The following is a 19,945-nucleotide window of genomic DNA, read 5'->3' as shown; positions in this document are numbered from 1 at the left end:
AAAATTAACAAGTCAGGAAATGACAGATGCTGGCGAGGATGCGGAGAAAGGGGAACCCTCCGACACTGTTGGTGGCAATGCAAGCTGGTGCAACCACTCTGGAAGACAGCATGGAGGTTCCTCAAAATGTTGAAAATAGAACTACCCTATGACCCAGCAATTGCACTGCTGGGTATTTACCCTAAAGATACAAACGTAGTGATCCGAAGGGGCACGTGCACCCGAATGTTTATAGCAGCAATGTCTACAATATCCAAACTATGGAAAGAACCTAGATGTCCATCTACAGACCAATGGATAAAGAAGATGTGGTATATATACACAACGGAATACTATGCAGCCATCAAAAGAAATGAAATCTTGCCATTTGCGACAACGTGGATGGAACTAGAGGGTATCATGCTTAGCGAAATAAGTCAATTGGAGAAAGACAACTATCATATGATCTCCCTGATATGAGGGAGAGGAGATGCAACATGGGGGGTTGAGGGGGTAGGAGAAGAATAAATGAAACAAGATGGGATTGGGAGGGAGACAAACCATAAGTGACTCTTAATCTCACAAAACAAACTGAGGGTTGATGGGGGGAGGGGGTGGGGTTATGGATATTGGGGAGGGTATGTGCTATGGTGAGTGCTGTGAAGTGTGTAAACCTGGCGATTCGCAGACCAGCACCCCTGGGGATAAAAATATATGTTTATAAAATTAAAAAAAATAAGTAAATAAAAATAAAATACTAAAAAAAAAAAAAAAAAAAAAAAGATCTCCAGCATAAGATGACTGCAGAGAGCTAGCAGAGTGAGCCTTTCCTGACCAGGGTTAAAGAGGATTTAAAATCGCTGAACCAAACATGAGTTTCGATTATTTGTGGATGGCTGGTTCATTGGCTAATTTTCTGACCAGCAAGGAAAAAAAAAAAAAAAAACAAACAAACTTGGCTTCAAAATTCACCATTACCCATTTTTATAGGACTTTTTAAAAAAGTTCTTAAAATAAACTTTTTGTGCTGCTGGTTTAACCAGAGAGAAGAAAGTTTTGTGTGATAGGTGTGCAAATGCATTAAATGATATGTGGGTAGATGAGATTCAGATATGTATGAAGTTGGCAGTGAGCTGACAGACTCGGAGAGAATGCAGGGACCAAGTGAGACATGGCCTTATCAAAGTCAAATAAATCTAGTGTAAGTAAGAAAATAAGGAATTGGAAGTTAAGTATCTGCAGTCAGAAAATAGGCTTGTAGAGGTCAAGAGACACCATGGAGTGAGCAATGTGGAATTGGATTAAACCCACCAACATTGAAGATGAGAAGCTAGATAGAATGTATTTATTAACTATTTTTCTCAAGTAAGGACACGCCACACCTTTCTCAGAAAGACGCATTTCAGATCATTGCAACTAATGGAATGGGCAATATTTCCAATTTCCATGAGAAATATTTGCCCTCAAATTTTGTTTTAAGTTTTGTTGCAACTTTTATATAAAAATCTTGCTGAGGTAAATATATTTTAGATGAGGCACTGGGATGGGATTATGATTTTAAAAGTGAAGGCTATAATTTTCTACCGAAAAACCAGAAATTACATAATCTGTATTTCATAGAAGGCTGAGAATGCTGGAGTGTCAGAGTATACTTTTGGAACTCTGCACATCACATAAAGCTTTTCTATTCCAAATTGAAATGAGTGAAATCCTAATACTTTACAAATTCATTTGTGCCATGTGTAAGGATTTAATTTTATGTAAATTATGTGCATTTTATTTTTATTTATTTATTTATTTATTTTTATTTTATAAACATATATTTTTATCCCCAGGGGTACAGGTCTGTGAATCGCCAGGTTTACAATTATGTGCATTTTAAAGATGATCATTTAATCATGTATTCTCTTACTTTAGCCAAAATTATCTATCATATATTTATCTATCTTTTTGTCTGTCTATCTTTAAGATACAAGCTTCTTTTAAAAAAATCCTTTTCATTTTCCTTGCTTTTGTTTTTTGAAAGCATTCTGTAATTTTGCTTTTGACAAAAATGAAAATGCCAGCAATGGGACAATGATGAGATACCTGTTATCTTAAAAAGGAAGTCAGGTCTTTTGGACCTGATGAGGTTGGTTGGACCCACGGGGTTGGGGTGTGATAGATTAAAGCAAATGAACAAACCAACCAACCTAAAACAAAAGCAAAACCAAACCTATTTTCAAACTTTCTTCCAAATGTAGTCGTATCTCACATACCATATCTAAAATATTACCATAGTTTTTCTATATATGATTAAGATTAAACGACACATGCATTTGCCAAGAGTCTCCCAAATGTTACTGGGAATGTTTAATTAAACGCATGTCCTGGGACTGAGGATGGATTTTGCATTGAAACCACTGATGTTTTACTGAGAAGTTAAAGGCCTTAGCATCTGCCAGGAGCATATCTTTTGACTTTAGAAAGAGAACCTGAAAAAGTAAGAGTGGGAGAAAAATGGTAGTCAATGCAGAAAACAGAGGGGAAAGAAAGAATAATAGGGATACATTGTCATCAAATGGGATTCATACATACAGAAAATCACAAGGTAAAGGAAGTATTTGTTGACTTGTATTAATTCACTCAATGATTAATTTGTTCATCACCAAGCATTTATCAAATAGTATATTCCTAGTGAACAAAAAGACATCATCCTACCTTACTGAACTTAATATGTACTGGATGTAGAAAAATAAAACAGTACAAAACAGTATAAAGACAATTACTTGATTACAATTATGATGTACGGTATGAGACAAACAACAAGAATTCGAGCGGGGGGGACAGCTTCTCTCATGAGAGGGAGAGAGACATTTGTAAATCCAGGTCCCTACAAGGAAAACACACCTCTCAGAATCTGCCCCTCCCATGTTTCCCTACTAATACTCCAGGTGCAAAGACTTCAACTTAGCACATCTTCTGGAATTTCACATTTCAAATTCTCAGGATGACTAAGGATATTTAGCATTAGCAAATTATGCTCTCTGCTTTCCACTTCATCATCTCAATGCCCATGTACAATAGATTTTTCCAATGAGGGCTTTGCAGGAAGAATTAGTTTTATTCCTCCCTCCATATTCCTCAAGAACAATACAGATTCCTGATTTACAAAATTATTCCTTCTGAGCTTATTCTCAATTTTAGGGCTTTGTTCTTAGTATCTAGTTTGCTTCTAATTATTCTAAGGTTTGAACAGTTTTTCAGTATATATATATATATATATATATATATATATATATACACACATCTATATACAGCTGTATACATATAGCTATATATTTTTATAATGAAGGAAAATGTGGAATACCTTATTCTTATTTTTTTAAAATAACACAGGTCAAGGAAGAATTCTATTTGTTCTTCTCTTCACCATCACAATCTCTTCCAAAAGAAGCTATTATTATTATCAATGTAGCATGTATTTTTGAATACATAAACTGATATTTATATGATTAAATTGTTTTATAAAAAGTGTTATCAAATATGTGAGTGTGTACCTTGCTATCTCTTGCTTAAACTTTGAATGCTTATCAATCCAAGTCTTTTTTATGCTGTAGAATACTCCATTTGTGGGCTGATATCAAGTCATTTAACTATTTACTTATTGATGGCCAGTCAGGGTTTTTTTTATTATTACTATTATATTATTTCAAACATTGCTGAAGTGAAGATTTTTTTTTTTTTTTAGAGATTTTATTTATTTGACAGAGAGACAGGGAGAGAGGGAACACAAACAGGGCAAGTGGGAGAGGAAGAAGAAGGGAGCCCGATGCGGGGTTCCATCCCAGGACCCTGGGAACACGACCTGAACCGAAGGCAGATGTTTAACAACTGAGCCACCCAGGTACCCCTGAAGTGAAAATTCTTATTCAAGTCTCTGTGTTCATAAACAAACCTCAGAGTATAAATCTAGGGCAGTGCCAAGAACTGGAATTTCTGGATGAAAGAGTAGATGCATTTTTAAGCTGACACATGTAACAAAGGAGCTGACAAAATACTATACAATACAGATTTAGATTATGACCTCTTGTGTATGAAATATGAATTCTCAATACATTCATCAACATGCAGCCTTATCAAGCTTTCTGACTTTGAGAAGGTGATGAGTGTCTTGTGCTTCCCTGGACCACTTTTGGTGATGAAAAGGACTGGCTCGTGGGTGACATCTCACTGGCCTTAACCCCGTTATTGCTTTCTTAGAAGAAAGAGTTGGATTAACCCCTGGCGAATCTGCTTTGTCTTAACACTGTAGATGATGGGGTTGAGCACAGGAGGCACCAGAAGGTAGACATTAGCCAAGAGTAGACGGATCGCAGGGGCCGCGTGCTTCACGAAGCGGTGCATGAGAGCCACGCTGATCATGGGCACATAGTACACAAGCACGGCACAGATATGTGACACGCATGTGTTAAGGGCCTTCCACCGCCCCTCCCCAGAGATAATGCCCAGGACGGTGTAGAGGATCAGCACGTAAGAGAGGACAATGAGCAGCGAGTCCAGCCCAAAAGTGGAAGTAACAATGCAAAGCCCCAGAATGCTGTTGGGACGTGTATCTCCGCAGGGCAGCTGGATTAGATCTGAGTGAAGGCAGTAGGAGTGGGAGAGGACATTGTGACCACAGAAGGGCAGACGTTTCAGGAGGAAGGGCAGTGGAAACATGAGCATCACACTCTTCAGTCCAAGTGTAGCACCAGCAGCAGCAATACGGGATCTGGTCAGAATGGCGGTGTACCTCAGTGGCTTGTAGATGGCCACAAAGCGGTCCACAGACATGGCCAGCAGAACTCCAGACTCCATGATGGAAAATGAATGTATGGAGAACATCTGCAAAAGGCAGGCTTCAAAGCAGATCTCATTGGCACCAAAAAGGAAGATACCCAACACAGTGGGCAGGGTAGACACTGAGACGCCAAGTTCTGCAAAGGCCAGCATAGCTAGAAAAAGGTACATCGGCTGGTGCAGAATGGTGTTTTTCCTGATCACTGCCAGGACCAGGCTATTGCCCACAAGTGCCACGAGATATATGGAGCAGAATGGGAAGATAAACCAAGGGTACAGGGCCTCCAGACCAGGGAGACCAGTTAGCAGGAAATATTTGGGGCTGAATTTACTGCTGTTGAACATTTTCCTATGGAGTCTGAGTACTTTGACCTTGGCGGGTGCCAAAGACACAACCTGGGGTGAGACACATGAAAGTTATTAGAAACTAAGAGAGCCTGCAATTTCCTCTGCCTCATATGATCTGCCAACTTAGGTCCCTCCTCTCATTCATTACCAGTTCCTTTTGGTCTTCGATGCGAAACAAAAATGTGGAGTCATACTTGCAAATAAGCTTATCTCTAGAATAAGGGAATCTGGTAGAATATTTTATCACTCATATTTAAAACTAATCTCCACTGTGGTTTCACTGTGTTTATCTGGTAGGAATTGAATGTTTTCCATGTTTCTATCAAGACATGGCATTGTGTAGCTTTAAAAAGACATCATTGGAAAGACACTAATACAAAGAAAGCTATAATGTGTCAGACATTCCCTAAATTCCCTGTTAAAGAATGTTGGATTTTAAGTAATCACTGGGGACAGGGGTTAGAATAAAACTACTTCAAAGTTAGTAGAGAATTGCTCAGGAGATAAAGATTCTAAATGCCTATCTCTGCCACTCTGAGCGGTACTGAAGAATGCTCTTCACTGGAGACACAGACTTACATAGTTTTACTGGATAAAACAGCTCTAAAATGGTCTCAGTTCTCCATGTTCTTTCTACAGCCTTCTGGACAATCATTTTGGCTTTTACCCACAGTGGGGCAGAGCACACAAAAAGTCAATGTTAGAAAGGTTAATGAAGAGAAATACTTTGCCTACTGGAATTCCTATTAATGGAAAGAAGTATTCTGCCCAATGGAGAATTGCTCTCCCATTGTCAATCCACACACAGTATGCTTAATCAATACTTACTGTGGTCTATGGAAATGATGGGCAGTAGTCCCAGAGTAGTCCCTTCAGACCAAGTTTTTGAAACTGCACATATAAAAACAAAAGCTTTTTATTAAAATATTTTTTCATATATATATATATATATTTGGTTGGTTGTGTGTGGAGTGTGGGAGTGAGGGGGAGAGAACTAGGGGAGGGGCAGAAGGAGAAAGAGAATCCCAAGCAGACTCCCTGAAGAGTGTGGAGCCTGACAAAGGGCTTGATCTCATGACCCGGAGATCATGACCTGAGCCAAAACCAAGAGTTGAAACCAAAAGTTAGGCACTTAACTGACCTGGGCACCCCCAAAACAAGTCTTTTTATTCATGATGGTCCACTTCAATAGTGCTGATGGCTTCTGAAAGCCTGCCTGGAAAGGCAACCTATATAGGAAGCTGATTTTAAAATGCATGGTGCCCCCTGGCACTTCAAAATGGTCTGGTGGAGAGGAAGTCAGTGGCATCTGAGCGTCATCCATCAATTTAAAATAGTAAGAGGAATGATGATTTTTGTTCCCCTGCACTGTTTAAGATAAAGGAAAACTCTTTACATCCCATGCATACATCCTTTTTGAATGGCACACTTCTTAATGATGACAAAACTCCTGTGAAATCCACCTGCTTAACTTGACTTGTCTGCAAATCCTGACACACCCTAACTCCTCTTTTCCATCCTGGTCATTTTTGTGATTTTTGTTTTGTTTTTGTTGTTGTTTACTTTGTTTTTCTTTTCTGCCTTCCCTTTCTTAAGTACTTCAGCATATAGCTCAACTAAAAGTTGTATTTTAAAACAAATGCAGGGATGCCTAAATGGCTCAGTTGGTTAAGCCTCTGTCTTTGGCTCAGTTCATGATCCTAGGGTCCTGGGATCAAGTCCAGCATTGGGCTCCTTGCTCAGTGGGGAGCCTACTTTTCTCTCTGCCTCTGCCTGACACTCAGCCTGCTTGTGCTCCCTCACTCTCTCTGACAAATAAATAAATAAAAATCTTAAAACAAAAAACAAATACAACCTGCACTGTTCTTTGAGAGCATCTGCCTCAGATGTCAATCCTATGATGTCTTTCTCATTTGGGCATGTGGTTAACCACTTTCTGCAGTAGCACCTTCCCCTAATCTATCACTCTGTCCCCTGTGTTTCTGTTTAGTTTTTTGTGTGCCTTCTCCTAATTGTTCATAAGCTCTTCCAAAGAAGACATGGAGCCTATATTTTGAGCATGTAACCATGGCTTAATAAGGGAAGGGGTACAGGGAGGCAGGGAACAATAAAGAAGGTACATATTGATGTATGGTGATTTAGTCTAGGCTGGGAACTTAGGGCAGGAAGCCAGGGAAGAACTTTGTCTTCTTCTATCAAATGAGAGCCTCTTTGAAGACAGAAAAATCATGTAATATCCCTTTACTTCACTGTGTAGGAATTTAAGTAATTAAAATTTAACTACTTAAAATCCATTACTGTAGGAAATCAGAGATCGATGCTGATGAAAGAGGTGTGTGCACTGAGAGGGAAATATTAGAAGAAGACATTAAAGCCTGACATTTGGTAGGGAAAAGGTAATTCTTACTTAGAATTTGGTAATTTTAACTTAGAATTTACAAGGAAAAAAACACATTGATTTAGTATGATGTATCAGGTACTGTGGAAGGGTGCCCTATGTTATCTTTGTATAGAGGTGATCTAACTTATCCTCAAAATACTCAAAACAACCCACTCAAACACATATTACAACTTTGAAGAATGAGGAATTGGCATTTTAAGTGACTTGCCAAATCATACTGGTAAAACTGTAGTTAAAAAGGAGAGAAAGGAAGCTTGAACAAAAGAGATACAAGGAAGACCGTGGTAACAAATGGGATGGGAGAGGGGATGAGTCAGCTAGATGGGGAGGAAGGACCGTGAAAAGCACAGGTCATGGAGGAGCTGGGTTTAAGACTGACCAGGCCCATCTGTACCCCAATGTTTATAGCAGCAATGGCCACGGTCGCCAAACTGTGGAAAGAACGAAGATGCCCTTCAACGGACGAATGGATAAGGAAGATGTGGTCCATATACACTATGGAGTATTATGCCTCCATCAGAAAGGATGAATACCCAAGTTTTGTAGCAACATGGACGGGACTGGAAGAGATTATGCTGAGTGAAATAAGTCAAGCAGAGAGAGTCAATTATCACATGGTTTCACTTATTTGTGGAGCATAACAAATAGCATGGAGGACAAGGGAGATGGAGAGGAGAAGAGAATTGAGGAAAATTGAAAGGGGAGGTGAACCATGAGAGACTATGGACTCTGAAAAACAATCTGAGGATTTTGAAGGGGTGGGGGGTGGGAGGTTGGGGGAACCAGGTGGTGGGTATTGGAGAGGGCATGGATTGCATGGAGCACTGGGTGTGGTGCAAAAACAATGAATACTGTTACACTGGAAAAAAAAAAAAAGACTGACCAGGCCCTACAGGCTATGTGGCTGCCTGCCTGGGATGGAGAGGACAAGGACTATTGATTGGCATGGAAGTAAAGGAGAGGATAGTGAATAGGTTTAAGAAACAAAGATTTAAAAAGGAATTAGATATCTAGTTTTAAAAGATTTGGATCTGGGGACAAAATGGAGGTTTTCCTGCCCCAGTTTTCCTGAATCAACAGAGAAAAGTTGAATAAAAGAGATCAAGTATTTCTCTGCCACAGTGAAGCTTTCTGGATAAAAGACTGTGTCCTGCCAGAAGGGGTCTTTCATGATATGAGGGAAGGGGAACATAAAACCCGTGCTGGAAATAAACTGCATCTCTGAAAGAAAACCCCAGGTTCTGCTCACCTGAACAGATTTCTCATCCTCCTGATCCCATAGACTGGACTTTCAGGCCAACTCACTCCTCCTTTATGCAGGCCTACCTGCCCTTCAAGATAGCTGGTCATAGACCTGGTCTCTAGCTCACTACCTGGAAGCAGAAGCTGACTGGCCTTCTTATTTATCATGACTTCAGAACTAGCCTTCTCATTCCCTCAATTTTGGCAGTCAGTCCCTTGGGTGACACAGGCAAATCAGCCTCAGAAGAATTTGTGTCCTTGAGGCCTATAGGAATAATTGGGCCAAGAGCAGAGGAGCCCAGGACATGCCTTCTGGGGAAAAGAGAAGTCAGATTCTAAGAAAATATACAAGATGTGCATGAGTGTGTGGGTGTGTGGATATACATGCCTATGTGAGCATGCTTTTATGTGCATTTGCAAGTGTGTAAATTCATGTGAATGTGCATCTGAAATGTGTGTGTGCATATGTGCCTGTGTGTATGTGTGTGCATGTGTGTGTGTGTATGTATGCATAACCACATTCCCTCATGTAGAATTATATTTGCAAGTTTGCACGAATCTATGAGCATGTATATCTTCCCACGAATTTATTTACCATTGAATGTACATTTATGTAGATGTTGATATGACAGAGGAGTGTCCTTGAGTCACTAACCCAAGGAAAGGACCCTCATATCTGAGTATAAGGTGGAAGTGAACATCCATTCATGTCTGTATATGTGCATGAATGTCTTGCATTTCTCTATAATTCCATGTATTGTATGACAGTATATGTTTGCTTAAAGATACTTTTAAAATACTCTGATAATTGTCTTATATCCTAAACTTTATTGGTCAGTGACATTACTGTGTACTTTGGGACAGCAGAAATTGCCTTGTACTGAAACAGGCAAAGTATGATCTAAGAGGCCTGTTGAATTTGCACCTTGTACTTGGATCTGGGGTTTCTTTCCTTAGGTTATTGACTCAAGGACATACTTCTGTCATACCACTACCTACAGATCTGACACACTGTCAACCCCATTTTTTCTCATCCTGGTTATAAATTAGGGTTTGTTTGTTTGTTTGTTTGTTTTGAGAGAGAGAGTGAGAGAGAGCACATATAAGTTGGGGTGGCACAGGGAGAGGAAAAGAGAGAATATCCTAAGTAGGCTCCATGCCCAACGTGGAGCCAGACTTAGGGTTCAATTTCACAACCCTGAGATCAAAATATCAGCCAAAATCAAAGGTCAGACACTTAAATGCCTGAGCCACCCAGGCATCCTATAAATTAGGCTTTTATGCCTCCCCTAGACTTAGTTCTGTCCCAGACTATGATATGGACCAAAAAAAGCAACATTGGAAAATTCCTCTTAGATACACACTAAAGTTATCCCTGATGAATGTATATTATAGAATTATTATATTTTAAAGAATTATACTCGTTTGTTTAAATTAATAAACTCATTTGTTAATCCAAAGAATCTGAAGTGAAGATTTAACTCTCCACATCATCAGAGTAACTTATAACTAATGACATTTTTATGGAATTAGAGTTCTACCAAATCAGCAGAGGAGCAAATATAAAAATCACTTCAAACATGTAAACATTTAAGTAAAAAAAAAATTATAATTATTTTTTAATATAAGAAAGTAGTGGCTATATATTTATAAGTATATACATACATAGTAATGAGCATAGACTTTTTTTTGATTTAACAGTAGAGTCAAGTCAAACTAAAGTGGGTAAATAGAACTTGCTTTGTGGTATGAAGGCTTAATAAAGAAGCGTTAACTCATTCCTTATTTTGAATCACTATAGTTCATTGCCAGTGTCTCATTTGTATCTTCCCCAGTGAAACCACCTTGAGGATGGCCCTACGGATCTGCTGGATCTTGGTGCTGTAGATAATAGGGTTCATCAGGGGTGGGAAAAGCACAGAGATAGTGCCCATGAGGATGTGCACCAAGGGCGAGGTGTGGTGCCCAAATCTGTGCACGATGGACAGGCCTACCACAGGCACATAGAAGCAGAGCACAGCCAGGATGTGTGAGACACAAGTGTTGAGGGCCTTTAGCCTCTCCTTGGCAGAGGCGATGGCCAGCACAGCACAGAGGATGACAGAGTAGGAGATCAGGATGAAAAGGACATCAGAGCCCATGGCCAGCATGATGATGCACAGCCCATAGAATCTGCTGAAGCGTGTGTCTGAGCAGGCCAGGCGGATCATGTCCTGGTGAAGGCAGTAGGCATGAGAGAGCGCCCCTCGGCGACAGTAGTCAAACTTCAGCAGGTTCAGTGAGGGGGCTGCAGTGATGGCGGCACTGCGTATGCCCAACACAGCCCTGGCCAGTGCCACGCAAGGACCGGTGAGCACAGATGCATAGCGAAGTGGGAACCGGATGGCTACCAGGTGGTCCAGGGCCATAGCAAATAGTACGGTTGACTCCATGAAGGAGAAGGAGTGAAGGAAGTGCTGCTGCAGAACACAGTGCACCAGGCCCACCATCCAGGCATCAAACCACAGCAGGCCCAACACAGAGGACAGCGTGGACATGCACAGGCCCAAGTCTGTCACAGCAGGATGGCCAGGAAGTAGTACATGAGCTGCTGGAGAGAAGGGTCAGTTTGTACCAGATGCAAGATGCTAGCATTACCGACGAGGGCCACCAAATATCCTACAAAAATGGGTAGTGAGATCTAGCAGTGAGCCCATTCCAGGCCTGGGAAGCCTGTCAGCAGAAATGTAGAGAAGCTCACATTGTCATTTGGTGGAGCAGATGTCCTCATTCTCAAGTCTGTTCATTCTAGGAAAAGGTGGTAATATATTGAGGTTACTAGGCCATTAAGCATGAGCACTCCTATCACCGAACACCAATCCCCTGGGGGCTAGTTTGGCCTCTCTGCACACTGTGAACTCAGTGACCTCTTGATTAACCACTGCCTACACAAGCAACCTGTCCTTTTCCTGCTTCCCCCCTTCTTTCTCTTATTCCCAACCAAACCTTTACTTACCTCATGATAGTGAGCCTCAACAAGTTTTCTCTACTTTTGTTCTTAACCAGTTGTGAAAGATAGAGCTTGACCTTAACAGAATGCTGTGATTCTCTGAAATTCTGTTACTCCCAAATTGTATGACCCTACCCCTTCAAGCTTTTCCTGTAGAAGAGATTCTATCTAATTTGTCTAAACAAATCAAGAAGGCATGTAGAGAGCTCCCGCATTCAGTCTGTTCTCCACTTTATATCCTTATTGCCATTACGAGATCCTGCCCACATGTTCCTAGGATCAGGAGAAGAGATACCCTGCTTTTCTCCAAACCCAACCCCTCTTAAAGAACCATGACTCACTCTGCAGTACCTCATCCCTCAAGCACCTCAGGTCCCTGGAAAGTCACACTAATTCATCCTACACTGTCTACATCTTTGGAGCTGCTACCTTCACTCTAATTCCTGGAATTTATTCATTTTTCTTCCTTCCTTACTTTTTTTCTTCCTTCCTTCTTTCCTTTCTTTCTTTGTTTCTCTTTTTCTAGGTTTATTTATTTATTCATTTTAGAGAAAAAGCACACGAGAGGGTGTGCATAGGGGAAGGGGCAGAGGGAGAGAATCTTTTTTTTTTTAAGATTTTATTTATTTGACAGATGGAGATCACAGAGAAACAGGCAGAGAGAGAGAGGAGGAAGCAGGCTCCCTGCTGCGCAGAGAGCTCGACACGGGGCTTGATCCCAGGACCCTGGGATCATGACCTGAGCTGAAGGCAGAGGCTTTAATCCACTGAGCCACCCAGGTGCCCCAGAGGGAGAGAATCTTAAGGAGACCCCCTTATGAGTGGGAAGCCCAACGTGGGGCTTAATCTCATGACCCATGAGATCATGACCTGAGCTAAGACCAAGAGTCAGTTACTTAACTGACTCAGCCACCCAGGCACCCAGGAATTTCATTATTTTCAAATCAAATTTGAGAGTCCACTGACATGTCTGCTACTTTCTTCCTCCCTTTCCTCCCCTCTTTCTTTCTTTCTTTCTTTTTTTCCCTCCCTCCTTTCCTTCCTTCCTTTCTTTCTTTCGTTCTTTCTCTCTCCCTCCCCCTCCCTTTCTCCTTCCCTCCCTCCTTCTTTCCTTTTCTCTCTTTCTCTTTCTTCCTTTCCTTTTCCTTTATTCCTTCCTTCCTTCATCTCCATGTTTTTAAAGGTTATCTCTCCTCCAAAATCAAGCTGGAGACCTGATACAGATTTAATGAATCAGGGCAACTTATTAGAGTAGTATTTCTGAAATAGGTGTTGCAAAAAAAGCAGATCAATAGTGTACCTTGAAACAGAAGCAGTAATGACAAAGCTTGTTCCTTGCTCAAACTAGTTTATTAAAAATTAAAAACAGGGGTACCTGGCGAGGTGCTCATAAGACAAGCCCTTCTATTCTAGATCTTGGTGTCTGATATAATACTTGCTTCTGTATCCTCATCAGTAAAATAAAGAAGTTGAGCCCATCTGGATGGTATATGTGGCTGAACCAAGTTAAGATTCTTGTGGTGGGTGCAGAGAGTTACTTTTCTTGTGGTGTCCAAGACATGCCTTATATATAAGTTCCCTTGCTTACCAGACCTGCCATCTACCAATCTGGAGTGGACTGCCTCTTTCTTCAATCTCTCCCTGCCTTCCATGTACCAGGGCCAGTTTCATATTTTAACCAGGAAGCTGCCATGTTTGCAAATAAACACCCAGGAACAGATTCTGGTCTCTGTTTCTAATCCAAAAGGTCACTGGGAGATAACATACTGAAGACAGACATAATGCTGGAAGTTGCCCTATCCTATCACCCTACTTATAGACTTTTTAGATAACAGGTACCAGAGAGGTCACTCCGTTGGCTGCCTCTGCCAATCTTCAACAACTTACTGGTTCTTGTTGTCTGTGGCTTCTTTCCCTAGTCCTGCAGCACTTCTCACTTCCTGCCCCAGTCTCTTCTGACTTGATCAGGATGCCCGTCTGCATCTGCTGCAATGGCAGTTATATGGCTCTCTGTCCTTTTCCCTTGGGTCTTAGGCCCTCAAAGGAAACTCCTTAGATGGATGTAGACATGTAAAAATGAAAGAGGGATCAGTGTCTTCCCAGAACTTGGTCATTGGGCACCCCATTTATCTTTGATAGAAACTTAGTGACCCTTCAGTACCACCATTAAATACTTTGTCAATCTGATGAGTCTTCATTCTCTTCTCCCACTAGCTGTTATTGTTGCAAGAAAATTTACTGGTTGACCCTTAGTCCTCTTCTCCGTGATCCTCTTTTCCTCTGTCCAGCCTCCCTTTGAGATTCTCTTCCCCACCAGGTAGTTACTCATGCTCATTCATTCAGCAAATATCTAGACACTACAAGCTTTGGGACATATACTTAAGTGCAAAGATTAAAAAAACACAATCTCTGCTTTTGAGAAAGTCATTTGTCTTTTGCAGGAGACAAATTTGAAAAATAACTAACTTTTCCTGACAGAGTAAAAAACCAAAAAGATTCACAGGAACTATAAAGATGTAACAGGTATTCTTTACTAATGTCTCTCACACTGGATCCAACATTCCAGATAGCGAGGGAAACGACGAAGTCTCAGAGTTGACACAAAGCAAGACATTATAAAATCACGTGAATTTCAAGTACCTGAAAAACATGTTTTAATTACATAAAAATATGTATTTTACAAACACAATGCTAGCTTCAAAGTCTTAGGGAGACATGAGGATATTAAAAAACATGACACGTTTGTAAAGAGCTTTGCATGTGGGAGCATAGAATCAGTGCTGGTGAATGGGCCATATGTGTGAACAAATCTAGCGTTGGTGAGTTTTATTTTGTGTGTGGTTTTTTTTTTTTTTTTTACTGAAGAGGGAGCTTGAGGGGTTGATAACATAGACACTGCATGAGTAAAGAAATTCTATGAGCTTAAAAGTAAAGGAGTTCACTTCTGTACCAAAGAAGTTAAGGAGAAGCTGTGTGATTGTGTAGTTTTTTTCATTTGTTTCTTTGTTTGTTTTTACTTGAACTTCTTTCAGCAATGCAGGCCCTTGTCTTGAATAGGGAGGAAGTCCAGCACAAGCACAGGTGCTGAGATAACTCTGTGACCAAACAAAAAAAGATAAATCCTCATCCTCAGGGAGCATACATTCTAAAAACTTTATTTTTCCTTTACAGTTATTTCAGTAGGATAGATTTCTAGAAGTCGTGCTTCTGAGACACAGGATCTGAGTACATTTAAGTCTTTCAATGCATCTTGCTTTCTATAAAAGACAAATCAAGTTATGCTCTCACACCAGTATATGGAAATCCCTTTTTCACTTCATGCCTGATTATGAATTTTTAATATTTGTTTGTTAACAAGATTAAAAATTTTAATTTGTATTTTAAATTCCAGAAAGGTAGGAGTTTTAAAATATCATTATCTGTATGTATTTTCTCATTTTGAAAATAAATTTAGATGGTTGTGACCTATTTGTTGATAAGTGGTAAAAATGGGACTTAATCTGTAATCTAAATCCACATTCTACGTTCTCCTTCAGTATGCCTTCCATTCAGTATGGGAAAACCATTTTGAGACTCACAGCTGCTATTTGGTGGTGTGGCCTGCTATGTGGACTTCCGTTAAAGCTCAGAATGGAACCCATGTAAAAGGGGTGCCTGACTTTAGGACTGGAAAGACTCTAGTACTCCTTAGGGCCTCCTAAGCCTAAACGGCTGGGATTCCAAAGGCCTTCCAAATGCATGCACGTGCACACACAAGCACGCACGCAGGATACCACACAAACACAAGAACATTTATATCCAGTTTTAGAATTTGGTTCTTTTTAAAATTTCACTTTGTACTTTTGTTTGTATTTAAATGGGAGATTATTTTAATTATAAAATATAGAGAATGATATAATAACCACCTGAGTAAGTGTACATCTCTAGGCTTACCTAGTTTTAACAAATATTAACATTTTGCTTATTTGCCTTAGATTTTTTTTCTAGATAGAATTAAAACCTTCCATGTAACATGGCTCACTTGATTTCTTTCTTTCTTTCCCTAGAGCTGTTTTCAGAGTTTACCAATCACCACATAGTTTTTAATTTTTCCTGTGTGTATGTTTGAAAATATGTGTGTATGTGTGTATATATGTGTGTATATTTATATTTATGATATATATTTTTTCCAGTTTTGCTAAATTTATTGGTGAAATACATGGCATCTCTTTGTTATTTCTTTTCCAAATTTCTCGTCAAGATGAACGTGTTTTCAGATATTTATTGGCATATTTGTTTTTTGTGTAGGTGCATTGCCTATTCCTATCTTTGCTTAATTTCTTATTGGATTTTCTGTCTTTTAAATTTTTTACTAACTTATAGAGGTTCTTCACATATTCTGAACATTAAACATCAGTTGTCCATATAGATACATATTGCAGATTTCATCTCTTAGTCTGATTTGTGTTGCCTCTTTGTTTTTGGTGTATTCTGTTTTACTGTATTTCAATTGCCTATGTATCTATTCTCTCATATTTTTTAAAACATATTCAAGTTTTCCTCTTAACATTTATATCTTTAATACATTTTTATGTATACTATAAGGTAAGGATCAAATTTTATCTTCCACAATGGATAAGAAATTTGGCTAGCACTGTGTTTTGAATAATTCAGTCTTTCCTAGCTGTTTTTAATATCTTTTTCAAGAGCCATTATATCTGAGGATCTTTGTCTGGTCTGCTGCCACCACGATTTCTCTTTCCATTTTTACTAGGCAAACAGAAAAAAAAATTAAATCAGAAACTAATTTAGCAAGTATCAACCATCTGTTTCCCATCCAAAGGAATTCTCTCAGACTTCATATAAACTAAAACAAATGAAGAGATGGGGGATGCTAGAATATAAAGCCAGGAGAGTTGACTTGTGTGGAGGCAAGGATATGGTTATTCTGGCCCCAGGAACTGCTCAACTCCTAAACCCATGGAAAGAAAGTGACAATTGAGTTTATCAAAGAGACCCAGCAAGGTTTCTATTCAGCCTGGATCAGGGAGGAGGGTTGCTGGACTATATACAAGGTTTCCCATGCCCCAGACCCATGAAGAGTTACTCTCAGGAAGTGCTTCTGGGTCATAATAATCTGTGGCAGAGGGGGCTTTGGGGCCCAGAGGACTGAATGATGCAGAACTAGGGTAATGGTGAAGAATACTCTTTGAGGGTTGTTATCACAAGGGGGTCTTCTTGGGCTTCCTGAGTGTAAGGAGAAAAAAACCTCCCAAGAATAGAAGTCTTCTTTCTTAGTTTTGAATTTCAATTTATGCTTTCATGTATCCAGAAATTAATAGTATGTATTCATTGAGCATCTATTCTCTGCCAGTCATTGTATTTATGGAAATGTACTGGCAAGATGTAACAAGGCATAACTCCTCCACGGGGCTTAATTTAGTAATCCATTCTGGAAGAAAAAAAGAAGAGAAAAGAAAAGAAAAGGAAAAGGAAAGGAAGAAAGAAAAAGAAAGGAAGGAAGGAAGGAAGAAGGGAGGGAAAGGGAAGGAAGGAAGGAAGGAAGGAAGGAAGGAAGGAAGGAAGGAAGGAAAGAAGGAAAAAAAGAAGCAAACTGAGACATGAAGCAGTACATTACTGTGTAACAGATGTTCAGATGTTACACTGGGGAATGCAGGGTTCTGAGGGAGCAGAAGGAGGGAGCATCTGCTCCGATATTGGAGAGAGGAAATGATCTGTGAGGAAGTGATCCCAATGCTGAGACTCATTTATTCAACAGTATGGGGAATCTTCTCTGCCAGCTTTAGGTCCACAACCTCCTGAGCAATGGGATTATGACTTACAAATATTTGTGATATTTTCCTTCATTGCAACTTTGCCATGTTTCATGTCATTATGCAAGATCTCCCCACTGAGGTGCCTGGGGGAAAACTCTGACTTCTGCTTACTTTCAGAAAGTCCATAGGAAAGGTAAAATCAGAGATGAGATGAGTCAAGTTTGGGGTCCAGGGCTTCTACTAATGAAATAAAGTGGTAGAAGGACCAGAAGGGACACATCCAGAGAACACATGGAAGTGTTCTAACTAAATCAGCTATTAGGGAAGAGTAACAAGTTCTTCTTCCAGTGTGATTGAAGAGTGCAAAGGATAGCCAGGATAGAAACTGAAGAGGTCTTGGCTGGGTAGAGAAGAGAGAAGCAGTCCCAAGGATCCATGGGAGAAGGTACATTTCCTGAGGTGAATTTGTTTCTTCTCTGCCAGGTTTATTTATTATTTATTTATTTATTTAAATTTACTCTTCTGTTTTCATTTTTGTTCCATTTAGTTTTAGTTTTAATATTTGTACATTGATGATGACCCTCAACAGAGTCTTCATCTGGGCAGTTTTTGGTGCTATGAAAACAGTTAGGTCTCCTACATAGGAGGAGGCATTAAAATTTAAGCAAGGGCATATCAATATTCTTAACTCATAACTCAGGAAAAGAAACTCATATATATTTTATTTAGGGAAATGGAAAAGAATCTTGGGGAAACACCTGGGGTTCATAGTAGGTTCTTAATGCTAGTGATCTTTGGCTTGATTTGGGACCTTCTCTCAGGTACCCAGGGGAATTTTTAGCCTCTGGATCCAGCACTGACCTTCTTAAGACCCAGGAGCTTGCTGATAACATGGCGGATCTCCTTGGTCTTAATACTATATATGATTGGATTTAGCATGGGAGGCACAAAGAGATAGACATTGGCCATAAGAAGGTGGACAGCAAGTGGAGCATGCTTCCCAAAGCGGTGCACCAAAGACAGCCCCACCATGGGCACAAAGAATATCAGCACAGCACAGAGGTGTGAGGTGCATGTTTGGAAAGCTCGGAACTGCTCCTCATGGGAGGCCAGTTTTGCCACAGTGTGCAGGATGACTCCATAGGACAGTGCGATGAGCACCAGGTCCAGCATCATAGTGAATGCCACTACCGTCAGTCCATACAGGTTGTTGAAGGTGGTATCTGTGCAGGCCAAGTGTATCACTTCCTGGTGTAGGCAGAAAGAATGGGAGAGGACTCGAAGCCCACAGTAGGGAAAAGTCTTCAGGAGGATGACAAGAGGAATTAGGGCCACAGGTCCCCGGAATATGACAGCCAGACCTGTCCTAATCACTCGCTGGCTAGTGATAATGACTGAGTACCTAAGGGGGTGGCAGATGGCCAAACAGCGGTCAAAGGACATGATAAGGAGCACTGAGGACTCCATGAAGGAAAATGAGTGGATACAGAACATCTGGATTTGGCAAGCTGCAAGGTAGATACCATGAGATTTGAACCAAAAGATTCCCACAGTAGTAGGCAAGGTCGACACTGACAGTCCCAGGTCAGTGAGGGCCAAAAAGGAGAGTAGATAGTACATGGGTGTGTGCAGACGAGTGTTGGTCTTAATAATTATCAGAATGAAACAATTGCCTGAGATGGCCACAAGGTACATAAGGAAAAAGGGAATGAAAATCCAGTGTTCGATGGCTTCCAATCCTGGAAAACCAGTGAGGTAGAACATGGGGCTAAACTGAGTAATATTGGACAAAATCATGAATTGAGGACTAAGAGGATATTGGGCTGGCATTCCTCAGAGATGGAGCTGAAAATAAATGGATATTTCTAGTTATTAATTTTTCAGTCTTCCTAATAGTCACACCATAATAAGCAGAATCATGATCATTATTATCTTTGATATCATCTAATTTACGATTATCAATTCTACCACCCTGCTAGCTATTCTAAACTGTATTATAGCACCACACTCACCAGATTTTCTCTAGTATTTCCCTTTTTTTCCTTGAAGATAGAAGCATTTTTTATTTAAATTCAATTAGCAAAAATATAGTACATCATTAGTTTTTGATATAATGTTCAATGATTCATCACATCATTGATGTGGGGGCTCATCACATCCTGTGCCCTCCCTGATGCCCATCACCTGGTTACCCCATCCCCTGCCCACCTCCCTTTCTGCAACTGTCAGTTTTTTCCTGTATTTTTATAATTTCTGTTCCTTCCCAATTGCTATTGCTGGCTTCTCTTATTGTTTATCCTTAAACAATTGTTTAACCATTTCCATTCTGGGCATATTTTTGGCCAGAACACTTTATTATTTATCTTGGCAATATCATTGTTCTCATGAGTTTATTTACCATCTATACAT

At 40.1% G+C, this 19,945-nt stretch overlaps 2 protein-coding genes and 1 pseudogene across 2 annotated transcripts; all 3 read right to left on the bottom strand.

The window, feature by feature from the left end:
* Nucleotides 1-4,206: 4,206 nt before the first annotated feature.
* LOC125079392 (olfactory receptor 51I1-like) lies at nt 4,207-5,145 on the bottom strand. The gene has a single exon (XM_047692967.1). It carries the CDS (start codon nt 5,143-5,145, stop codon nt 4,207-4,209), a length of 939 nt encoding a protein of 312 aa, XP_047548923.1.
* A 5,448-nt stretch (nt 5,146-10,593) lies between these two features.
* Nucleotides 10,594-11,561, bottom strand: LOC125079752 (olfactory receptor 51L1-like; annotated as a pseudogene).
* A 6,812-nt stretch (nt 11,562-18,373) lies between these two features.
* On the bottom strand, nt 18,374-19,366 carry LOC125080184 (olfactory receptor 51M1-like). The gene has a single exon (XM_047694062.1). It carries the CDS (start codon nt 19,364-19,366, stop codon nt 18,374-18,376), a length of 993 nt encoding a protein of 330 aa, XP_047550018.1.
* Between the last annotated feature and the right edge of the window lie 579 nt (nt 19,367-19,945).

Source organism: Lutra lutra, chromosome 10 (genome assembly GCF_902655055.1).
Source record: "Lutra lutra chromosome 10, mLutLut1.2, whole genome shotgun sequence".
NCBI lineage: Eukaryota > Metazoa > Chordata > Mammalia > Carnivora > Mustelidae > Lutra > Lutra lutra.
Note: the sequence above shows the minus strand (reverse complement) of the source record. Positions and strands in the feature narration are given on the sequence as shown.